General features: G+C 31.5%; 1 protein-coding gene across 11 annotated transcripts in view; it reads right to left on the bottom strand.

The window, feature by feature from the left end:
• Positions 1–18,955, bottom strand: part of LOC140668098 (uncharacterized) — a 288,817-nt gene that overhangs the window by 260,708 nt on the left and 9,154 nt on the right. For 8 of the 11 annotated variants that reach the window (XM_072896700.1, XM_072896702.1, XM_072896701.1 and 5 more), the window contains exons 1-2: positions 9,855–9,961; positions 9,248–9,422 (exon numbers count right to left, since the gene is read on the bottom strand). In XM_072896700.1, coding sequence (XP_072752801.1) covers positions 9,248–9,422; positions 9,855–9,946 — 267 coding nt within the window. In that variant the 5' untranslated portion in view covers positions 9,947–9,961. Of the gene's footprint in view, positions 1–9,247; positions 9,423–9,854; positions 9,962–17,861; positions 18,111–18,955 lie in introns of those variants that run through there. The other 3 variants (XM_072896709.1, XM_072896708.1, XM_072896707.1) reach the window with 3 other exon arrangements.

Below are 18,955 nucleotides of genomic sequence, written 5' to 3'. Positions count from 1 at the left end.
AATTTATTAGGCAATCTATTAGAAGCAAAGAATCAATATATCAATATTCCGGCATAAATAATCAGCATTTACAGACATTTTCAGTCAATGGAAAGTTTATCTTATCGTATAATAAAAATTATAATCAAAAGAGTTATCGTCTAAAAAAAGTAGACTAATATTAAAGTTTATGGTTGATAGTACGAGATTTAACTAAAAGTATCAGTTGTACAAAAGATAAATACAGGGATTCCAGATTGGAATAAGCATCAAAATATAAAGTCTCGACAGATTCCCAAGGCTTAGCATTCAGCTTCGAGCTGAAAGAAAAGGACACTCTCATCTCTGAGAAAGGATGGGTGCAATAATCTGTATTAGGAATATAAGCTAGTCTTATGTACTTCTGATACGAGTTGTAAATAGAAATGATAAACACACACAATATGAGCTTTGCAATTTGAAATTATAAAGTTTGATCCTATAGAATGCCAGCTTTGACACAAGTAAACGTTACATATATTTTATGCAAGAAAAGTATAAAGAAATGTGATACAACTCTAATTCGACTAAATTTTAATACTGCTATACAAACTATTTATTAAAAAATATAATAAAGACTTAAAAAATCTCGTTAGAATAGATTTCTTTCAATTTACTTAAATTATAAAAGTTTATTTAAAAATATACTATACTTAATGTAATATAATTTTGCACGAGACAACATATTCATAAAAAACTTGAACCCACAGAGAAAATAATAGTAAAAGTTATATCTCTTCATTTTTTTCAGAAATATAAGAATTTATAAAATTATATAATATAAAATTTTGTCTTTTTATAGTAGATTTTTACGGTTCTATAAAGAATTTACAATTTTCGACATTAAATAAGTGTTATAAAAATATATCGTTATATTGTTATACTAATATATCAAATATTAATATATAATGTTATATATTAAAAAATAGTATATAAAAAACTATAGTTTTGAATAGATTTTATCTCTGTTGCATCCAGTAGATTTGCACAATTCAATTAATACTATTTAAAGATTTGTGTGCAGATTGAATAAACTCATCGCGATTTTACAGCCATTGAAACAAATAGATCGGTGATAGAAGCGACTGAGAAAGCACACGTAATTGCATCGATTGCTTAGATAAACGAAGCTTCTCCGTGTCAGAGGGAAAGAGAGTTAGTTGAGAGTGACTGAGAGATGCGGGAGAGATGAGATCGGCAAACAATTCCGCTAGGCGAACTAGAAACGGTTGCGATGCAAAAGCGTTATGCGAGAAAGGGACAGAAATAGAGGATACCCTACCGTTTTCCGATAATGTACTATTGCGAATCCCGTGGCATACTTGCTAACCCATCTACGATGATGCGCATGATGTACGCACATAACACGTGCGGTGAAGTCTACCATATACACATAGAGATACATTCACAATGTATTTTGTGCATTAAATCATTTAATGAATTTATTACGCCAATTTATATATTATTATTGTTAAGTTACACTGCAAATTTTTCTAATTTAACAAATTGTAAAGTCTGCCTAAAAATATTAAATAAAACGCAATAACATGTTATATCAGAAGAAAGCAATAAAGTTTTCTTCACCAACACAGCGTGTTCTCGACGAAAGCACGTAATTTTGTTTCCACGTAACGCAACCCTTTCCGATCACGCAGCTTCTTAAGGAGACGAACGGGATCAGGATCACGCGTCCCCGTAAAACGGGGATAGCGTTTTAATGCCGAGCAAACACACATATAGATCTCGAGCTGCCGAACGAGAGAGAACTTGAGATAGAAAGAGAAAGAGAGAGAAAGGATGAAGAGAAGTAGACGAAAACGTTCGTGCACGGCTTGTCAGGGCGGGGTTCGCTAAAATGAAAGTTGGAGCCACGGCTTGCCGCAGCAAATCCGGCTTGATTAAAACACCGTAGGAGGAATCCCTTACCCCTTTTACCCTTAGCCACCAGCCACCGCGGCTCTACCACCGCGCCCCGTCCCGTTTATTTCGACCGTCTTCGGTCGCCAAGGAGCGCGCCAACGTATAATCTTAATGCAGTCTTATACGAGGCGGAACGAGGCTATATTTCATTATAACCCCGCAGTCCTTCCGGGGCCCTTCGCGAACCCTTTCTATTTCTACTGGCTATAAGCGGCGCTCAGCCACCGGGATTTTCAGCTCCGAGATATCGTTTGCAACGTAGAACCAGGGGATGCCGAATAAGTATCGAGACGACAACATAGGCTAAAGTGCTTCGTCGAAATGTGCCTTCCCTAATCTTTTCTCTGTCTCTTTGAAAAACTACAGGGCTCCCCTGCAAGTACGTTCTTGGAATTATAATCCATGATCGCGTTTGATAACAGTGATGGCACGAGATGTAAAGGGAAATTTTACGATCGATAAACGAACCATTATTTTTTATGCGGAAATCATTCGAATATTGAGTATAAAATACAATGGAGCACTTCCATCAAGGAGATTGAGAGACACGAGAAAAATGTGCGCACGGTTATTGATATATATAATTATAATTTCACTTTTTTATTGATTAAAGTAGTCAATGCTATTATACATATTAGATACATTACTGTTTTAAAATATAATAAATATGCACTAAAAAATATTGTAATAGAAAAGTTTGTAAAATCTAAAGCAGTTGTAGATGATATTTAATGTAAAAAGATTTTTATTTATAACATTAATATTAAATTTAAAAATTATTCTCTATTTGCCTCCGCTCTTCTCTCTTTATTCTAAATTATTATTCAATAAATAATATCGAATAAAGTAAATTTTCACATAAACTCTTATCATTATTAAAATTAAAATTTGGAATATTTTTAGGAATATTAATTAATTAAAAATACGATTAAAGAAGAGAAAAAAAATTAGCCTGAGAAGAATTCTTTCACATTTTGATTGAAAAACCAATGTCGATGAGAATATCCGACAAACTTACCGATCGTAGAGAGGCAAACGAGCATGGAGGCAAGGGGGTTTAAAGCTCGAGGGGTAAAAAGGGAGTGTATTTACGACGTTACAATACCCTACGGGCTAATCCTCACCCGGAGCAGTACCTAGGCCGATCGACGCTTCTCCCTTCTTCACCGAACGCAATCACAACCTTCATTCAAGTACGGAGAAATCCGCCCGAAGTAAAACCATTTCTCTTCCTTGCGCAATCAAGCGGGAATTAAAGCACAAAAAGGCGGTAATAATCGCGTACGCTCAGTATTAACAATGTTAGACGAACATTGAACATAATACTAACGACATTTCCGCGTTTTAATATTTAAAATATACGACGTATTCGATACAAGAGCATAAATAATTTTCTAACGTTAAATAAATATTTTGTTAAATTCAGAATTAACTTGGGTATAAGAAATATAGCCGTCTTTGCTTTAATAAACATTTAAAATGTACAGTGAACTCTTTTAATATTTGAAACTTTTTGTCACACATATTCTTACTTAGTTAAAAATATGGAAATGGCCAAAATATTCAGATAAAAATATTATAAAATCACACTATAAATAAAAGATTTTTCGCGGATGTTAAGCTTTAAAATGAAAAATTAATAAACTATTTCTATTTAAAATTTTGAGCAAATTTTATTTAAATAGAATTTTAATTCAAAACTTTATTGGATCATAATATTAAATACTGAATATTAAACAATTATAAAAAAGGTACTCGTATTTCTATGCTGAAAAGTTGATTTTATTTTAATAGAAATGTACGATTACCAAACGTCGATGTATGTATTCGCAAATAATTATTTCTCAATTATATAAAATATATAAATTATTATTTTGTTAAAATATTCATTTTATCATAAAAATTAACGTATTTTGAAAAAAGGAGAATAAAATAAATAAAAAAAGTCTTGAGCCATCTAATCTTTTATAAAATACCATCTGACAGTACTTAAAAAATAAATTGTCCGCTGGTGATCTTTTTATAATGGGAATTAAAAGCCCTTACTCGCCGAGCTCTGTATCCCGGCTTGTCTTCTTTTCTCGAGGACTAATTGACACGATTTTTATAAACTCCCCTCTAGCTATGAAGGGTGAAGTCTTCTTTTGTACTACCGCTAACACCTTCAACCTCAGACCCTTTTGCGAATGAGAGTCGCTCTGTGGCTAAAGAGTACAACGATGTTGGTGCACAATTATTATTTTCATATATTTCTGTAGAAAAGATCAGAAATGCGTAAAAAAAGAATATACTATGGACACGTAAAAAAATCAATTCAAATAAATAAATAAACATATATATATATATATATATATATATATATATATATATGAGATACACGATAAAAAATTATCTAATCAAATTCTGTTAAATAATCTTGCAAAAAAAAAAGCTTGCCGTGAAAGGTAATAAAAAAAAATACATCGCTAAATAGTACCAGTGACCGAAATAATATTCCGGAAGCTTCTATTTTTAATATGGAATTTCGTCCCTTAAAGTAGCCCGACTAATTTAAAAAATTGTCTCGCCCGATCGCTTCCTTCTAAACGCCTGATAAAATTTTTAACTGAGAGTCACTGTCGTAAATATAGGTACAGGGGTGAAAACAGGGTGCACATTCCAAAGCCTTGGATCTCTGCGTATCCTCGCGCATTCATTCATAAAAATTCACTCAACCGCGTGGCTACTCCCACCGAGTGAATTGGAGGGTTCGTTTCCAACCCCGATCAACGTGACAGCTCGACAAAGTTAAAGGGTACTGTGCTTCATCTTTTCAGGTTCCCTCGAGAGAGTCGCTAACAGTATCTTGCAAAATACAAAAAGTAAGCTTTCCAGAGAACAGGTCGAACGACAAACGGTGATGGAATATACAAAAGCTCAAAAATGTATATTCAAAATTCGACATAATTTAATTCAAGATACATACATTTGATTACTTCAGAAATTAATCTTTTCGTCTAACTTGAAAAAAAGTGAGAGATAAAAAAAGAAAGAAAAATAGATCTTTCGTATGAAAATGACATATATTATCAATCAAACTACATTTACAGAAAATGTAACCGAATATTGTTTTTGCTGTGACTCCGCGAATATATAGAAGGTGTGAATCAGAGGTCGAGACGAGGCAGAGGGCCGTAAGTAATAAATACGCGTCCTTAAGCGGATTTAGGGCTAGCTTTCCGGTATTTTAACGCCGCATTTTCCAACCGTGAGATTAGCACATGCCCAAACACAGATATTTATTTACCTTGCTATAAAGTTACAGTAAGTAGTTACAGTCAATTTTTTAACTATATACTTTCTCCATCAAGAAAATGTCATTAATCTCAATCAATATCTGTTATAATAAATATAATAAATTATAATCAAGATCTGTTATAATATTTCTAATTAATTTAATAAATAAAAAAATATGTTACTTTTTTGCTTAAAAATTTATTAAATATCGTCGATTTTTAATTAAAGTAATTGCTTTCTTAATTGCAACGTCCATCATCATCGTATCGAGAGTATAAAAGATTATCTCGTACGTCGAAAGAATATTATAATGCAGGATAAGGGTTCCCCTTTAAGAGAAACGGCTGCTCGTAATCGTAATCGTAACCGTAACAATCATGAAAGTTGAGGCACAGATTTCGACATTAATATTCCAGCAACGCCTGTGCGAAGACCCATGCCGTTAATAAAGAAATCACCAGTGATTCCGAAATGACAGTCAGCCGTCGATTTCCCATAGCCAAGAAGCCGAGCTGATGGCATTTTAACATCACTGGTTACTAAAGTTGGGAATATTAGGGTCAATTTCGATAACTTTGGGGTGACACTTGTTCTTATGAAAGTACTAAACAATATATGATCCTTAATCGCTCTTTCCGTATGACACGCTATTGCAAGACTCAATATGTGATTAAACTTTTGACGATAACGCAAGTCAAATTGAATATGACCTTTTGCAATAAATAAAATTTACATTTGACGAGAGAAATGAGACAATTTGAAATATAAATATAATTTTTTCAAATTAAATGCTTGAGTTTTAATAATAGTAAATATAGTAAAATGGCTATAATATACATGTATTAATAAAAAAATATCATTATACGATTTTAATAATAGTAAATATAGTAAAATGACTATAATATACATGTATTAATAAAAAAATATCATTATACGATTTTTTATTCTTACGAATAAATAGTAAACTAAATGTTTTTAAAATTTTAAAGATGGAATTGCAATCTTAATAAAATATTAACGCATAAAGTAATAATTCACACGACTGTCTAATTTCTTATATTTATTAATAACTTTTATAAACTTTGCAGGAAAAAATTAATATTTAATCTAAAATTCTTTATACTATCTTAAAAAATAAATTCACATTTTACGTCTTAAAAAATTCAATTTATTATTTTGTGATAATAAAAAAAGTGTAATAATATTTTTATTAATCTATATTAAAGACATTTCATTATTATATTTATATTATTGTCTATTCAAGTAAAACTGTAAGAGATTGGTACAGTCTTAAACGAGACATTCTAAACTCCAGAGGATTGTGGCTGGTGGCACCCTCTGCTTTACTAGCTTTTAACTTCGTCAGACTGGGGTTCCTCTTATTGATTTTTAAAAATCTATTTCTGTTTTTTTACGTATATACAAGAAAATGTTTTAATATTGCATATTTTAAAGATTATGTCTTCAATTTTGATATAGAATTATTATTTTAAATTAATAGTTTAAATTTTTTAATTATTCTATATTTCGCTGTCAAAAATATTAATTTTCATTAACCAATTAGAGCAATATATTTACAATAATTCAAGAATGAACACGATCTTCCTCCTAGCTTCAGTCTCAGCAAAGACTTTATCTTATTCAGGACCGTGCAGAACAACCCCTCGAACTCCTTCCCCTGATCCTTGCCGACGGCTAAATAGCTAACTTCGCGCAACTATCCCAATAGATTATGATTATTGTGGAGGAAAGCTCTGATTTATGCAATTATCATAAATTTACTCCTCCTCCCCTCCGCCTATCTTGCATGTGTTCAAGACGCTTCTGCTGTAGCTCCATTCATAAGATTTCAATAGCAAATTATATGCCCGTAAAGCGCCCATCTGTGCTTTTAAGAAAAACCTTTCGCAATTATGTTCAATGTACTGTGTATCGTTTTTTTTTTCATATGTCACATTCTTTTTTTTTATTATGATATAAACATATATTTTATGCAGAAAAAAAAGAAGTCATTTTTTACTTATTTACAAGCAAATTGTTTATAATGTTAAGTTTACATTGTGATAATATAATTTCTCTCTAATACTCGAAGAAAATACTTCAAATACCGATTATCTGTTTTTTTAAAATTTGGTAGAGCCTTTCTATTGATAAGGAATTAATATATTTAATTTGAAATAATTATAGTAAATAATTGTACATGATTTTTGAAAACATTCTATTAAAATTATATATTTTCTTTCTTTTCTTTTTTAATATCCCTCTCTTAGCCCTTAACCCTTATGGTGTTAAAGAAGAGCTCTACTTCCTCGGCAACTGCCTTTATCGTATCGATTGAAACGACGTCGAGAAATACCTTCAGCTTAACGTGGAATAAGCGAAGATATCTCGTTTATCGGCCGATAATAGCAAGTCGATAAGATAATCACTCAAGATAACGATAATAATAATTTTTTTCTTACTATATATAAAAGCTACTTATGTTAGAGCTATTTAACACAAATAAGTAATTATTATTAAAATAGAGCCATTAAAATAAATTAATAAACTTGAAGATTTTTATGTCATAACGTATCATCATCTGATAGTAATGTGAAACCATGATAAAATCATAATTATATTAGATACATTCAGCTGAAACATAGATTGAGACTTTTACGGTACAATGACTTTAGTCCACGTTTCAATTGAACCTATCTAATATAATATTTCAGTATTGATGGTATAACGTAATTAAAAATGTAATGAAAATTTTCAAGTATTACTATATTAATTATACGATCTGTTGAGTCAAGACTATACATCTAGTGAAACATATCTGCGTAAGTAATTATTTGCGTTTCATTGTCAGAATCATAATTATAACTAATTAAATATCGACAGAAATAACTAGAAAAAAATAAGTTATAGAAACATCTTTTTAAATGTTTAATTATATCATAATATTTTGCTTTTAAATAATTTATGTGCATTTTCCTTCCAAAATAATATATAAACTTGCCAATATTTTTAATAAGCAGTGTTTTTTTTAAATTTAGATCATAAATTCAGATTTCATTAAAATATTTTATTTAAAAATATCAATAATTTGGGAATATTATACAATTGCGTAATAACTTCATTTATATATTTCTTCTATAACCGGTATAATCTCGGCTCAACAAATCATACAAGACCAAAAATGCTATTAACGAGAGTACAAGATCGTCAAAACTGCAACTTGAGATAAATCTGAAAATTATCTCTTCCACTGCGCGCTACGAATTCAAGCTTGCGACATTTATACGAGTAATAACAATGTCCCACGTACGAAATGATCGATAAAAACAGCTACTGCGTGACAATGTGAAACGTCAGCACTTTATGTCCCTACAATCGTTTCATTTTATGTTCTTCAAAGATCTTACCTTTTTCATGTTGCGGCAAATTTGCGATACCCTTATCATTTTTTGATTGAATTTAAATGCAAAATAAGTCCAAAGATAAAAATGATATTTATGTTCTTATTGATAAATAATAATTTTAAAAATCCGTGTAAAAATACTTTGTTTTTCTCATTTAACTTTGTCAAAATTCTTTGAATCCAAATACAAGTATAATTAGTAATCAATTAAAGAACATTTAATAAAAAATTAAAGAAGACTGTATATTAAACGAATTTTATAATTATGTATGAAAAATATTTTACTTGCAAAAAAAATCTTTAAAATAATTACTTAATTTTTCTTTAAAAAAATATATATATATATATATATATATATGGATAATGAGCTAACGAGCCTGAATGATTTATTCTCTGTACAAAATAATAATCATATTGATCTTAAAAAATAGGACAATCTTCTGTTTCAATTTTTTATTATTAAACTTGATTATTCTTACGATTTTAGGACCGACACTGTGTCAACAAATCGTCAAAAAAAATGTCATCTGAGTGCGAATAATACGCAAAATTTACGCAATTTAATTGAGATTGTAGAGCTCCTACGACTGTCGTCGCGGATTATCCGTGAATTATTCGTGTCCTACTTACCTTTTTCGGGGAGGGATGCAACACGGTCACCGGGACTTGGCGGAGGGTTGGCATGGACGGCGGCGGTTGGGTGTGCTCCTTCGTGGGAAATCGCGGTAATTTCGACTCTCGTTTCGAAGGTAACTCGAGCAGATGTTGTATCGAGTGATTCTGCCTCGTTTTCCTGGACGCCATTCTGTCAACAAATAAATCCGTACTTTAACAATGATTCAGTAATTCGAAATTTTTAGACTGAAATATTTCCCACTTATTAAATAATTAATTTAACACAATTAATTAAACACGAATCTAGTATTATTCTCTGCAGTTATCCCTGTGAAATGTTTTTGTTATTCATAATTTTATATATATTTGTAGCTTTTCTTTAATTTCATAATCCAACCTGAATTCACGCTGCTGTTATTCTTTATTACATTAGAGAAATATTCAGAAGGATATATATAATTTCAATTCATAATGTGTAGTGTTAAATATGTTGTCGAAACATATTAAATCTTACTTTACTCTTATTAATACGCAAATTTTATTTATAATGAAAATTACGTAAAACAGAAACACTCCACTATAATCATGCGAACAATTCGAATGTAACCATGTGCGTAGACACCTTTTTCCAGGCGCGTAGAGGTACTGGATATCGGATAAAACTTTCGCATTTAACTTTTCCGTCCTGCTGGGGAAACGACCAACAAAGCTCATCACCGGAAAGTTTTCCGAGACAAGGATAGGTGAGAAAGAGATAGAACGGGCGCGCATGCTCCCACCTCTCACCACAACGTAGTCGCGACCGTGATTTCGCCAACATCCGAACTCGCAGACTATCCAAATATCGAACGTCCAGACTCTGATGTTTGCAGGATAAGCTACGAAGTTGTGCATTGATCATTCTATAGTATATGAAAAAATGCACCAACAAAATGTCTATCATCGCATATAAAAGATAATTCTACATTAATATAATCGAAATTATCTATAATGAAGAGTAAAAACGTATTGGTAATTATATAACATAATATATATATATATATATATATATATATATTAGTGAATCAATTTTCATTATTCACTGATTTCTCTAAACAAACTAAAGGAATTTTATTGAAGTTTGCATCTATACTTCTTGAAGACATACATATATCAAAGATTGGCAAAGATCTGTGAAAAAACATCTCTTCAGAACTCATATAACTCTCATAAAATCTACTTATAAAACACATCTTCGTTCGCGCATACCTGTGTGCGAAAGGATATACATATGTAGTAGCTCCCTTATAACTGTCGCGAAAGTTTGTCTCTCTCACGTGTTTACGCACGCGCCATATCGCGCGCACACATACACACATATACATACATATGTATGCAAACATACATACGTACATATATACATACATATGTACATACATACATACTTTACTGACTTGCAAACTACAATCACGTATATGTGTCGGTGCGGATTACGACCGTGACCTTACCAAATCATCGATGAAAAAAAACGAGAATTTTATTTTCGTCGATGATTTAGTAAGGTCACGGATTTGTCTTTTTAACTAACAGTAAATCTATAAATTAAGATTGTCTTTCACTTTTTATACTTATATAATTACTAATGCATATTTCTCTTTCTTTCCACGATTATATACGTACATGTATAACAGCTTTAGTAATATTTTAAAAAATTAGTTATTTAAAACTCTTGTCTTTTTAATAGATATATAATCAATTCTTCCCTATTAACGTAGAGTTTGTAAATGTTATAAATGTATGCTAAAATATTTAAAACAATGCTTCCAAGATCTACATATTTCAGTCCTTTCTTTTAAATAATAAATAAAAAGCAAGTCAATTTGTGTGAAACTATGTAATACAATTCATTGAGATTAATTCTGATGCAATCCACAATAGATATACTGCAAATATTACCAGCTTTGATCACCCAGTTGCAACGACCATTCGTGCCGATCGATTGGATGCATTCAGCCGTAATGCATACATATATGTATATAACTCTAATTAATCGCTGATATCAAAATATGAAACAAAAATTTTGATATTAACTTTTATAATATATACCTATAAGCATGCCTAATATAAAAAAATCACTAATATATTCTTTTGATACACCTACACACACAAAGATCTTTTTTCTTTATAATTTTTAATATTAAAAATTTAATATCAAAAATGTTAAATTTATTATTGAAAAAAGTAATATAAAATTAATATAAAAGAAAAAATTATTATAAAAGTATTTAATATTGAAAGAATATTAATTATGTCTTAATTAAATATTTTGAGTATAAGAAATTTTAATTTTTTATTAAATTACGTTAATCTGACGTTAATATTAAAAAAAATTTTTTTATATAAAAATTTGATATCTTTTTTCTTATAGTTTGCCGTTTCATTCCCATTATTCAAATATATTTCAATCATTTCAGAGGACCCGCATATCTGATTACAATATTGTTGCATGATGCAACATGTTCCGATTCACGTATTGATGAATTCATAAATTATCTATGATCTTTTGATGAAAAATCGTATATACGATAAATCATCATATCAACAATAAATCACGCGGATAAATAGATTTTTGCAAGACAATATCTCTTAACCTTTTCTTTCTTCCTTCCTATTTCTCCTCAATCGATTCGCCATAAACGTGCACCGCCCGTTACGAGCACGCTCTTCTGAACTTCGACCGATTTGGAACACGACCCGAGAATTAAATAAAGTGTGATCGATCACATCCGATAGATTCGTTTAACAGATTTCACAGATTCCACTTCGTAACGGTCTATTTTAGCAAATATTTAAACATCCAATACTTTTAACAGATATATTCAATCTTAGATGTTTTATATACAATATATCAAGCAAACTTTTATATAGATTTTGTTTAATTTTGGAAAAATTAATTTGTTGTTTAATTTTGGAAAAATAATTAAGTAAAAAGTTAAATTTGTAAGATAATAGACCGAGATCATGGAATACCATAAATTGATTTCGACGCATGTGTGGATGCTAATACTTATCATCGACGCGACTTTAATCCGAATGATAATCGACCTGTCTCGCGGTGCGTCGGAAAAGTTGGCGGCTCGATTATCAATCGGATTAGTCGTGCCGGTCAAGAGTATCAGTATCAATATCCGCAAATGCATCGAGATCAACTCCTAAGGATCATTCGATCTATCATCTTGCAAAATTTACTATTTCTTTGAAAATTCCAAAATTTCCAAAGTTTGATTCCTGAAAGGTTTCTCTTATTTTGTATATAATTTATAATTTCAATACTATCAATTTCTTATAGAAAAACGTAATTTAAAAAATATAATTTTAAAAAATTAACATTATATTAGTTATTATATATCATCTGTAGATGAAAGAAGACTTGAAAAATCCTATTTAATAAAAGAATAAGACAGAAAAGAAAAGTCTGAAACGTATCATATTATTACATAATCTCAGATATCATGGTGAATTGTATAGCATATAGTAGAATACTCAACTCATGTAACGTATAAAATAAATGTATTTAATGTTAAGTAAAATATTAAAAAAAGAGAGAGAAAAATTTTTTATCTATTTATAGATTGACGTATATAGATGATAACAGAATATATTAACTAATTAAGTAATGATGTAACGCTTTTGTACGCGATCAAATTAATAAATCTCATAATAAATATAATAAATCTCACACATACAGAATACATATAATATATAAATCTTTCAATTAACGAATAATAGTACGCATAAATTAACAAATGTTAAAATTATTAACTATTTATATTATTAACTATATATCTCTATTTTGTAATATTTCTCTTTGCCCAACGTTTCAGAATAAACAATCAAATTTCACTACACTCTCGCGTCTTAGATCAATTAGCAGGGGCAAAAGCAAAAAGGAAAAGAATAGAGGCAAGGTGAGGAAGGAAGAGGAGAGAGAAGGGAGGATACGTATTTCAGTCATCCGACCAACTTTTGCAAGTTTAATGCCCGGGCGCTCGAGTAATTTAACACGACGAAATTAACTTTTCAGTTTTACCAAAGTTTCCTGGCAACTTAACCGCGTCTCCATCCCCTTCTCGCTCCTTTCACGTCGTCCCGCGCTTTCCAACCTCCCGGAATCCACTCCCTACTCCCCCTCGAACTAACACGAAGACCCGGAACCAACTTTTAAAGCGCTCGTCGTGGTAACAACTGCGTTGCGCGGCGCTCGCTCCGCCGAACTATAATTCCACCCTTAAGACCTGAAGTTTACGACGTAAACTTCCCCACTCTCACTGCTGCGAGAGGGCTGATGCCGATGCTGCAAGTTTGAGAGTGAGAGGCCGAGACTGAGAATGGTACCAAAATCATTGTTTTAGCCGAACGTTCGTATCGAACGGTCTAAAAATTCTTAACAATTGAAACTTGCACGTATGTTGCTAAAATTAACACCGTTTTCCGATGCGTTTTAATAAAAAGAATAATAATATTACAAAATTTTTTTCTTTAAATACTATTATTATAAATTAGATACTATTAAATTTACACATGCATAATATTGTAGCAATCTACGAAAAGGATAGATTTGAACAAATGCTATAAAAATATATGAATAAAAATAAATATATTTTTAAAAACTATATATACATATTATAAACTACAAATTGTTGTATTACGATTCTAAACATGCTCATATAATTAGATTATTAGTAGCTAAAGAACAAAGAATGATAAATTAAAACTCAAGAACCAATTAAATAAAAAAAAACAAAGCATACTTAATAAAAGTGAAGAATTATTCATGCGCGAAACGTGAAATATGCTTTTATTTTATGCTATCGCTTTAAAGCAAAGGCTTTCTCTTTTATTTTCTGCAAGAACGTATACTTTATTCTTATGATTTCTCATGTGACTCATTACATTTATAAATCACGTTGCTGAAACAAAACATGACAATATATTAATCGCAAATAACCGGATATACTTTTGAGATGATTTCCAACTATCTTTCTCTCTTTATCTCTTATTTACGCAAACTAAGTCTCAGTTGATCGGGCACTCGATGTCTCGTTGCCAATACTTCTTCGACTAGTTTTGCGTGGCTATTATAGCCGCACGATTGGCTCTTCGTTACTTCCCATTCGTCTGTCCCGACATCCGCAACTTCTCGACGATCTCTCGAATCTTTTCGCCGAGAGTCAGCACGACGACAACGACCGAACGGATACCGAAGCTTGAGATATCGACGCTATCGCTCATTCTAAAATGTCAGTTCTTCCGGCAAACAAAGACTTTAACGACCTAGATTTTCCACTCGCATTTTTAGCAAAATTTCCTACAAAAATACTGTTCACGACAGAAAAGCGTGCGTGAACACGTTATTGAAAACAGGAAATTGTCCAGAAGATGCGGATGACTATGACAGATTCGTACTCTTTCTATCGCAACGAAATATATGACATGGAAAGTTGCGTTGTAGTAAGGTACTGGCACTCCGAACTTTCTCCGAATGACATTTATCGAATACAAAAAAAAAAAAAAAAAAAAAAAAAAAAAGAGATTAAGAGGAAAAAAATAAAAACAGTAAAGGTGAAATGTTTGCAATCCCTTTATAACCTGTGACAAAATATTTCGGAAGAATTACGAAGATCAAATGTTCTTCGTAAAACTTATTTCGTTCTTGTTCTAAAAACTTTCACACGATTTTCACTATTTCTTTTTCCAATCGATTTTGATATCGAACTTTTTAAACCTTTTCTGTACCATTGTACAAATATCACGCGTTAGCATCTTTATTGATGCGTATTAACGTTTTAAAGATTTTCCGTCCATATTTAAAAAACCTTAAGTTTAAATCTCTTATGAATGTTTAACTAGAATGCATTATTTAAATTACCTATTTTAGAATACATTATTTAAGTCTTATCTATTAAATTTACATTCCTCTTACTTTATCTTCTATTATCTTCTATTATCATTGCGTCTGTATGCGTGTAACATGTTATTGTGCGCTGAACTAAAATGAAATAAGAAGAGAAATATGGCTTATATTCAAAATAGCTTTTATGGAAATAGAAAAATGCTACACGTTATTTTCATCATTTTTGCCGCGTTTTTTAGTATAAATGTATGTATATTATTTTATAATAAATATTATATATATTTTATATATGTATAATTTTATAATAAATTTAAAAATAAATTTGCTCGGTTAAATTAAATTAATTTATACTTAAAAATGAATTTTTTAATCGTACAATTCTTGTTTTTATTATTTGTATAATGTATAGCGTTAATTTAATTAAACTACTGATTCATATAAATATTAGCGAAAATTTCAAATATCAATAACACTAATGGATAAAAAGTCTTCCATGTATGTATATATGATGTTTTCATGTACATATACATACATAAAAACATATTAAACAGAAGATGGAGAGTTTTTGAAAATCGATATAAATATACGCATAAGATGAAGTTTAATCCGTTGATAAATAACAACATAATTAACTTATTATTTTGCACAACGTTATAGACAAAAGACTGCTTTTCTCTTTTCACTTGTATCTTTAATGAAAGCTACAATCATTGTATTCCCGATACAAAAGTCTACCTGTTACTTCTAAACTTTCAACGTAAATAAAAAATATGTACTAAAGTTACACATGCAATTAAATTAATAAATGGTTTTCATTTCTATGACCATTATTGTGCATTTTTTAATGACTTATATCATGAAAAAAATAACAGAATTACGATGAAATGCACAAAGCTTGCTTGCTACAGTACAAGTTTATACAAAAAGATACAAAGCAAAATGAAATTAATTTGCGGCTTGTGCTCTCCTGAAATACGTTGAGGAAGGACAACAGGAAACGGCAAGGATTACGACGTAAGCGTCAACGACAATGTCGACAACGACGACGACGACGACGAGGACGAGGACGACGTCAACGATGACAACGAGACGCACGCGCGTGGAATCGGGGTTGAAAGGCCTCGGACCACGCTCCGAGGGACCCCAAAAGCACCCGGCCAACAGCCACTTGGTGGAATTCGAAACACAATGCCAATAACGCGGAATTACACCGCGAGAGTCGGAACGATAGCGGCTTAATTAGTACCTCTCTGTCGTCGTGCATCAAGCCCCTGTCACATGTGTTACTAAACGCAGTCGGAATTATCGTTTGTGCCATCTCATACGCGAAAGCAAAGAAAACGCAGACTCTTCGTAATATCTCGCGCGCGAATCAAATGAATGTCCAACACGTAAATGAAATGCAAGTCTGAGGCAAAACAAGATTTAAAAAATGTCAGCGATTGTGTGAAATGATAACTATTATAATATAATACTATCCATAAATAATTATATAAATGTAGTTAATTTGACATATGTAAGAGAATAACTTTTTCTTTTTATATAAAAATTAAAATGTTTTAAAATGTTTTAAATATGTGTTTTAAAAATTAAAAATAAAGATATTTATTCGGTTAATTATTTTTTATTAAATGTAAAATAAGAATGAAAAAAGATAAAACTAACATTAAGAAAATATATATCGCAATTATAAATATAGAAAAAATAGAAACTAAAAATTGATAAAGATTATTTGCATGCAATTAAAAAAGATGCGCATATATCATATGTAAAATATAAAATAAATACAATAGAACTTGTGCGTAAACACAATAAATATAATAAAATGTAAACCACCTTATATAAAGCTATACTGAGAGAATATTAAAGATCACATAAAACCCTTTAAATTATAAAATTGTATAATTGTATAATCGTATACGGATTTTGATTTTGATGATTATTAATCAATTTATGTTCGTTTTTTTATGTCAAATCTATAGTGTGTGTGGTGTGAATTATAATTTTCGGTTTCGAGAATTGTTCGATAGAATTTGTTCAGTTAAAAGAGAAGCGCAAAAGTTTTCGACGCTCGCGAAACTTTCGAACATGCGACGGGTTGGTATTGGTAAGTGAAAGGGGTTCCCTCGCAGAGGATTAATCTCGCATTGAGTCTGCGCGCACGGAATCCCGATAATCAAAAGCGTTGATACTCTCACAACAAGCATCGTTATATAGTCGGACTAGCAGACGATCAGCTGACCTGGCTTTACTCCGGCATAAATATAGTATTTTGCCCAACTTTCATACAAACAATTTCATTATATATGCAAATATACTTTGATTTGATAAAATCGAAAATTTATGCAAAGTGATGGGAGATCAGAAATAATTTAAAAATTGACAAAATACAAAGTTGTCAACTTTGTTATCAATAGTGATTAGTATAAATTTTCAAACGCAAAAGATGTAGATATAATATTGCTAAAGCTAGTATCTCTGAAAAGAAATAAAATATGTATGTATATACATTACATCAAACGTGCAAAATATTGATAAAACTACAATCAGTTCTCGAATTGCTGAAACAGTTATTAATAGAAAGACACACGTGACACAAAAGAACAATCAAATCAAATTAGACGATAAAATGCATGGCATGCGATACATTATTCGAAAAATATTTATTTGTTACTCCTATCCATTTCACCGCGATTATCGTTTTACTTCTATAATATAAAAACGAATAATTCATACCTCGAGCATTCATACCTTGATTAAATTTCGTGATGCGTCAAAGTATCCGCGCGATTTACACGTTATCACGTCTCGCACATCTCCGAACTATCGGAGGATCCACGCGACTACAACAAGTCATCTCGCGACAATCGTATCTCGCGTCGTGCTCCACTTTACTCATCCCTTCCGTCAGCCCAGCACGCGACACGTTTATCGCTGGCACGCGTTCTGGCGTTACCGACAGAGCAAACCCGTTACTAGGTTCCACTGAAAAGGGATGCTAGCGAGAGCGCACAGGGGATGATGAGCGATCGTCGCTTCTCCCCTCCGTTGGGCGCGCGCGACCCCTCTTCACCCTCTTGTCGTTTCTCGCAGTTTCCAGGATCTCCGGAAAACTTTGCTGGAAAGCGGCAGGCGGCAGCGGCCGGGTGGGGGTTGGCAAATACATACGGGGTAGGTAGGTAGACTTTGAGTAGGGGAAACGGTTCCCTCTTCACCACCGAACAACCCTATCCCCCATACCCTCCGTCCACCCTTTATCTGTCTCTGTGTGTAAGCATGAACGCGGTAAATAAAAAAGTTTTATGTCACTCTCTCGCGAATTCGTCGGCAATGCGCAGGCACCAACATGGTCGCGCACTTGGCGAAACTTTGTCGAAACACCTACAGATTATCAAACAACAGCTACGCGAAAACGTTTACTCACGAAGCGGCGAAGATAGTTAGGAAGAAACTAATATTCTCGGTTGAGCAGCGAGCTGAATACTAAACTCGCGTTTCTCTTACTAATTGTGAGAGTGTTTGTTTCAAAATTACACATTTTAAAGAAAATATTTAGGAATGAAGTATGTAATCATTAATTGCGCCTGTCACACAATTATATAATACTATTTTGATGTGTAATCTAATGCACATATGTATTGCGCGAATATTTCGCGAACAGCTCATCATGTAGTTGATTATTAATAATTAATAAAGTTTATAATTATTAATGCGCAATTATAATGAGTAAATTATACAGAAATTGAAAGACCGATTATTCAGAATCATAATGATAAGCGCATTCAACCATTTTCCTGCTATTAAGAATTTAATTGAAAATCTTGAGAGAC

This window comes from Anoplolepis gracilipes, chromosome 7, assembly GCF_047496725.1.
Source record: "Anoplolepis gracilipes chromosome 7, ASM4749672v1, whole genome shotgun sequence".
Classification (NCBI taxonomy): Eukaryota; Metazoa; Arthropoda; class Insecta; order Hymenoptera; family Formicidae; genus Anoplolepis; species Anoplolepis gracilipes.
The sequence above is the reverse complement of the archived record's forward strand: the minus strand, read 5'-3'. Positions and strand labels throughout refer to the sequence as shown.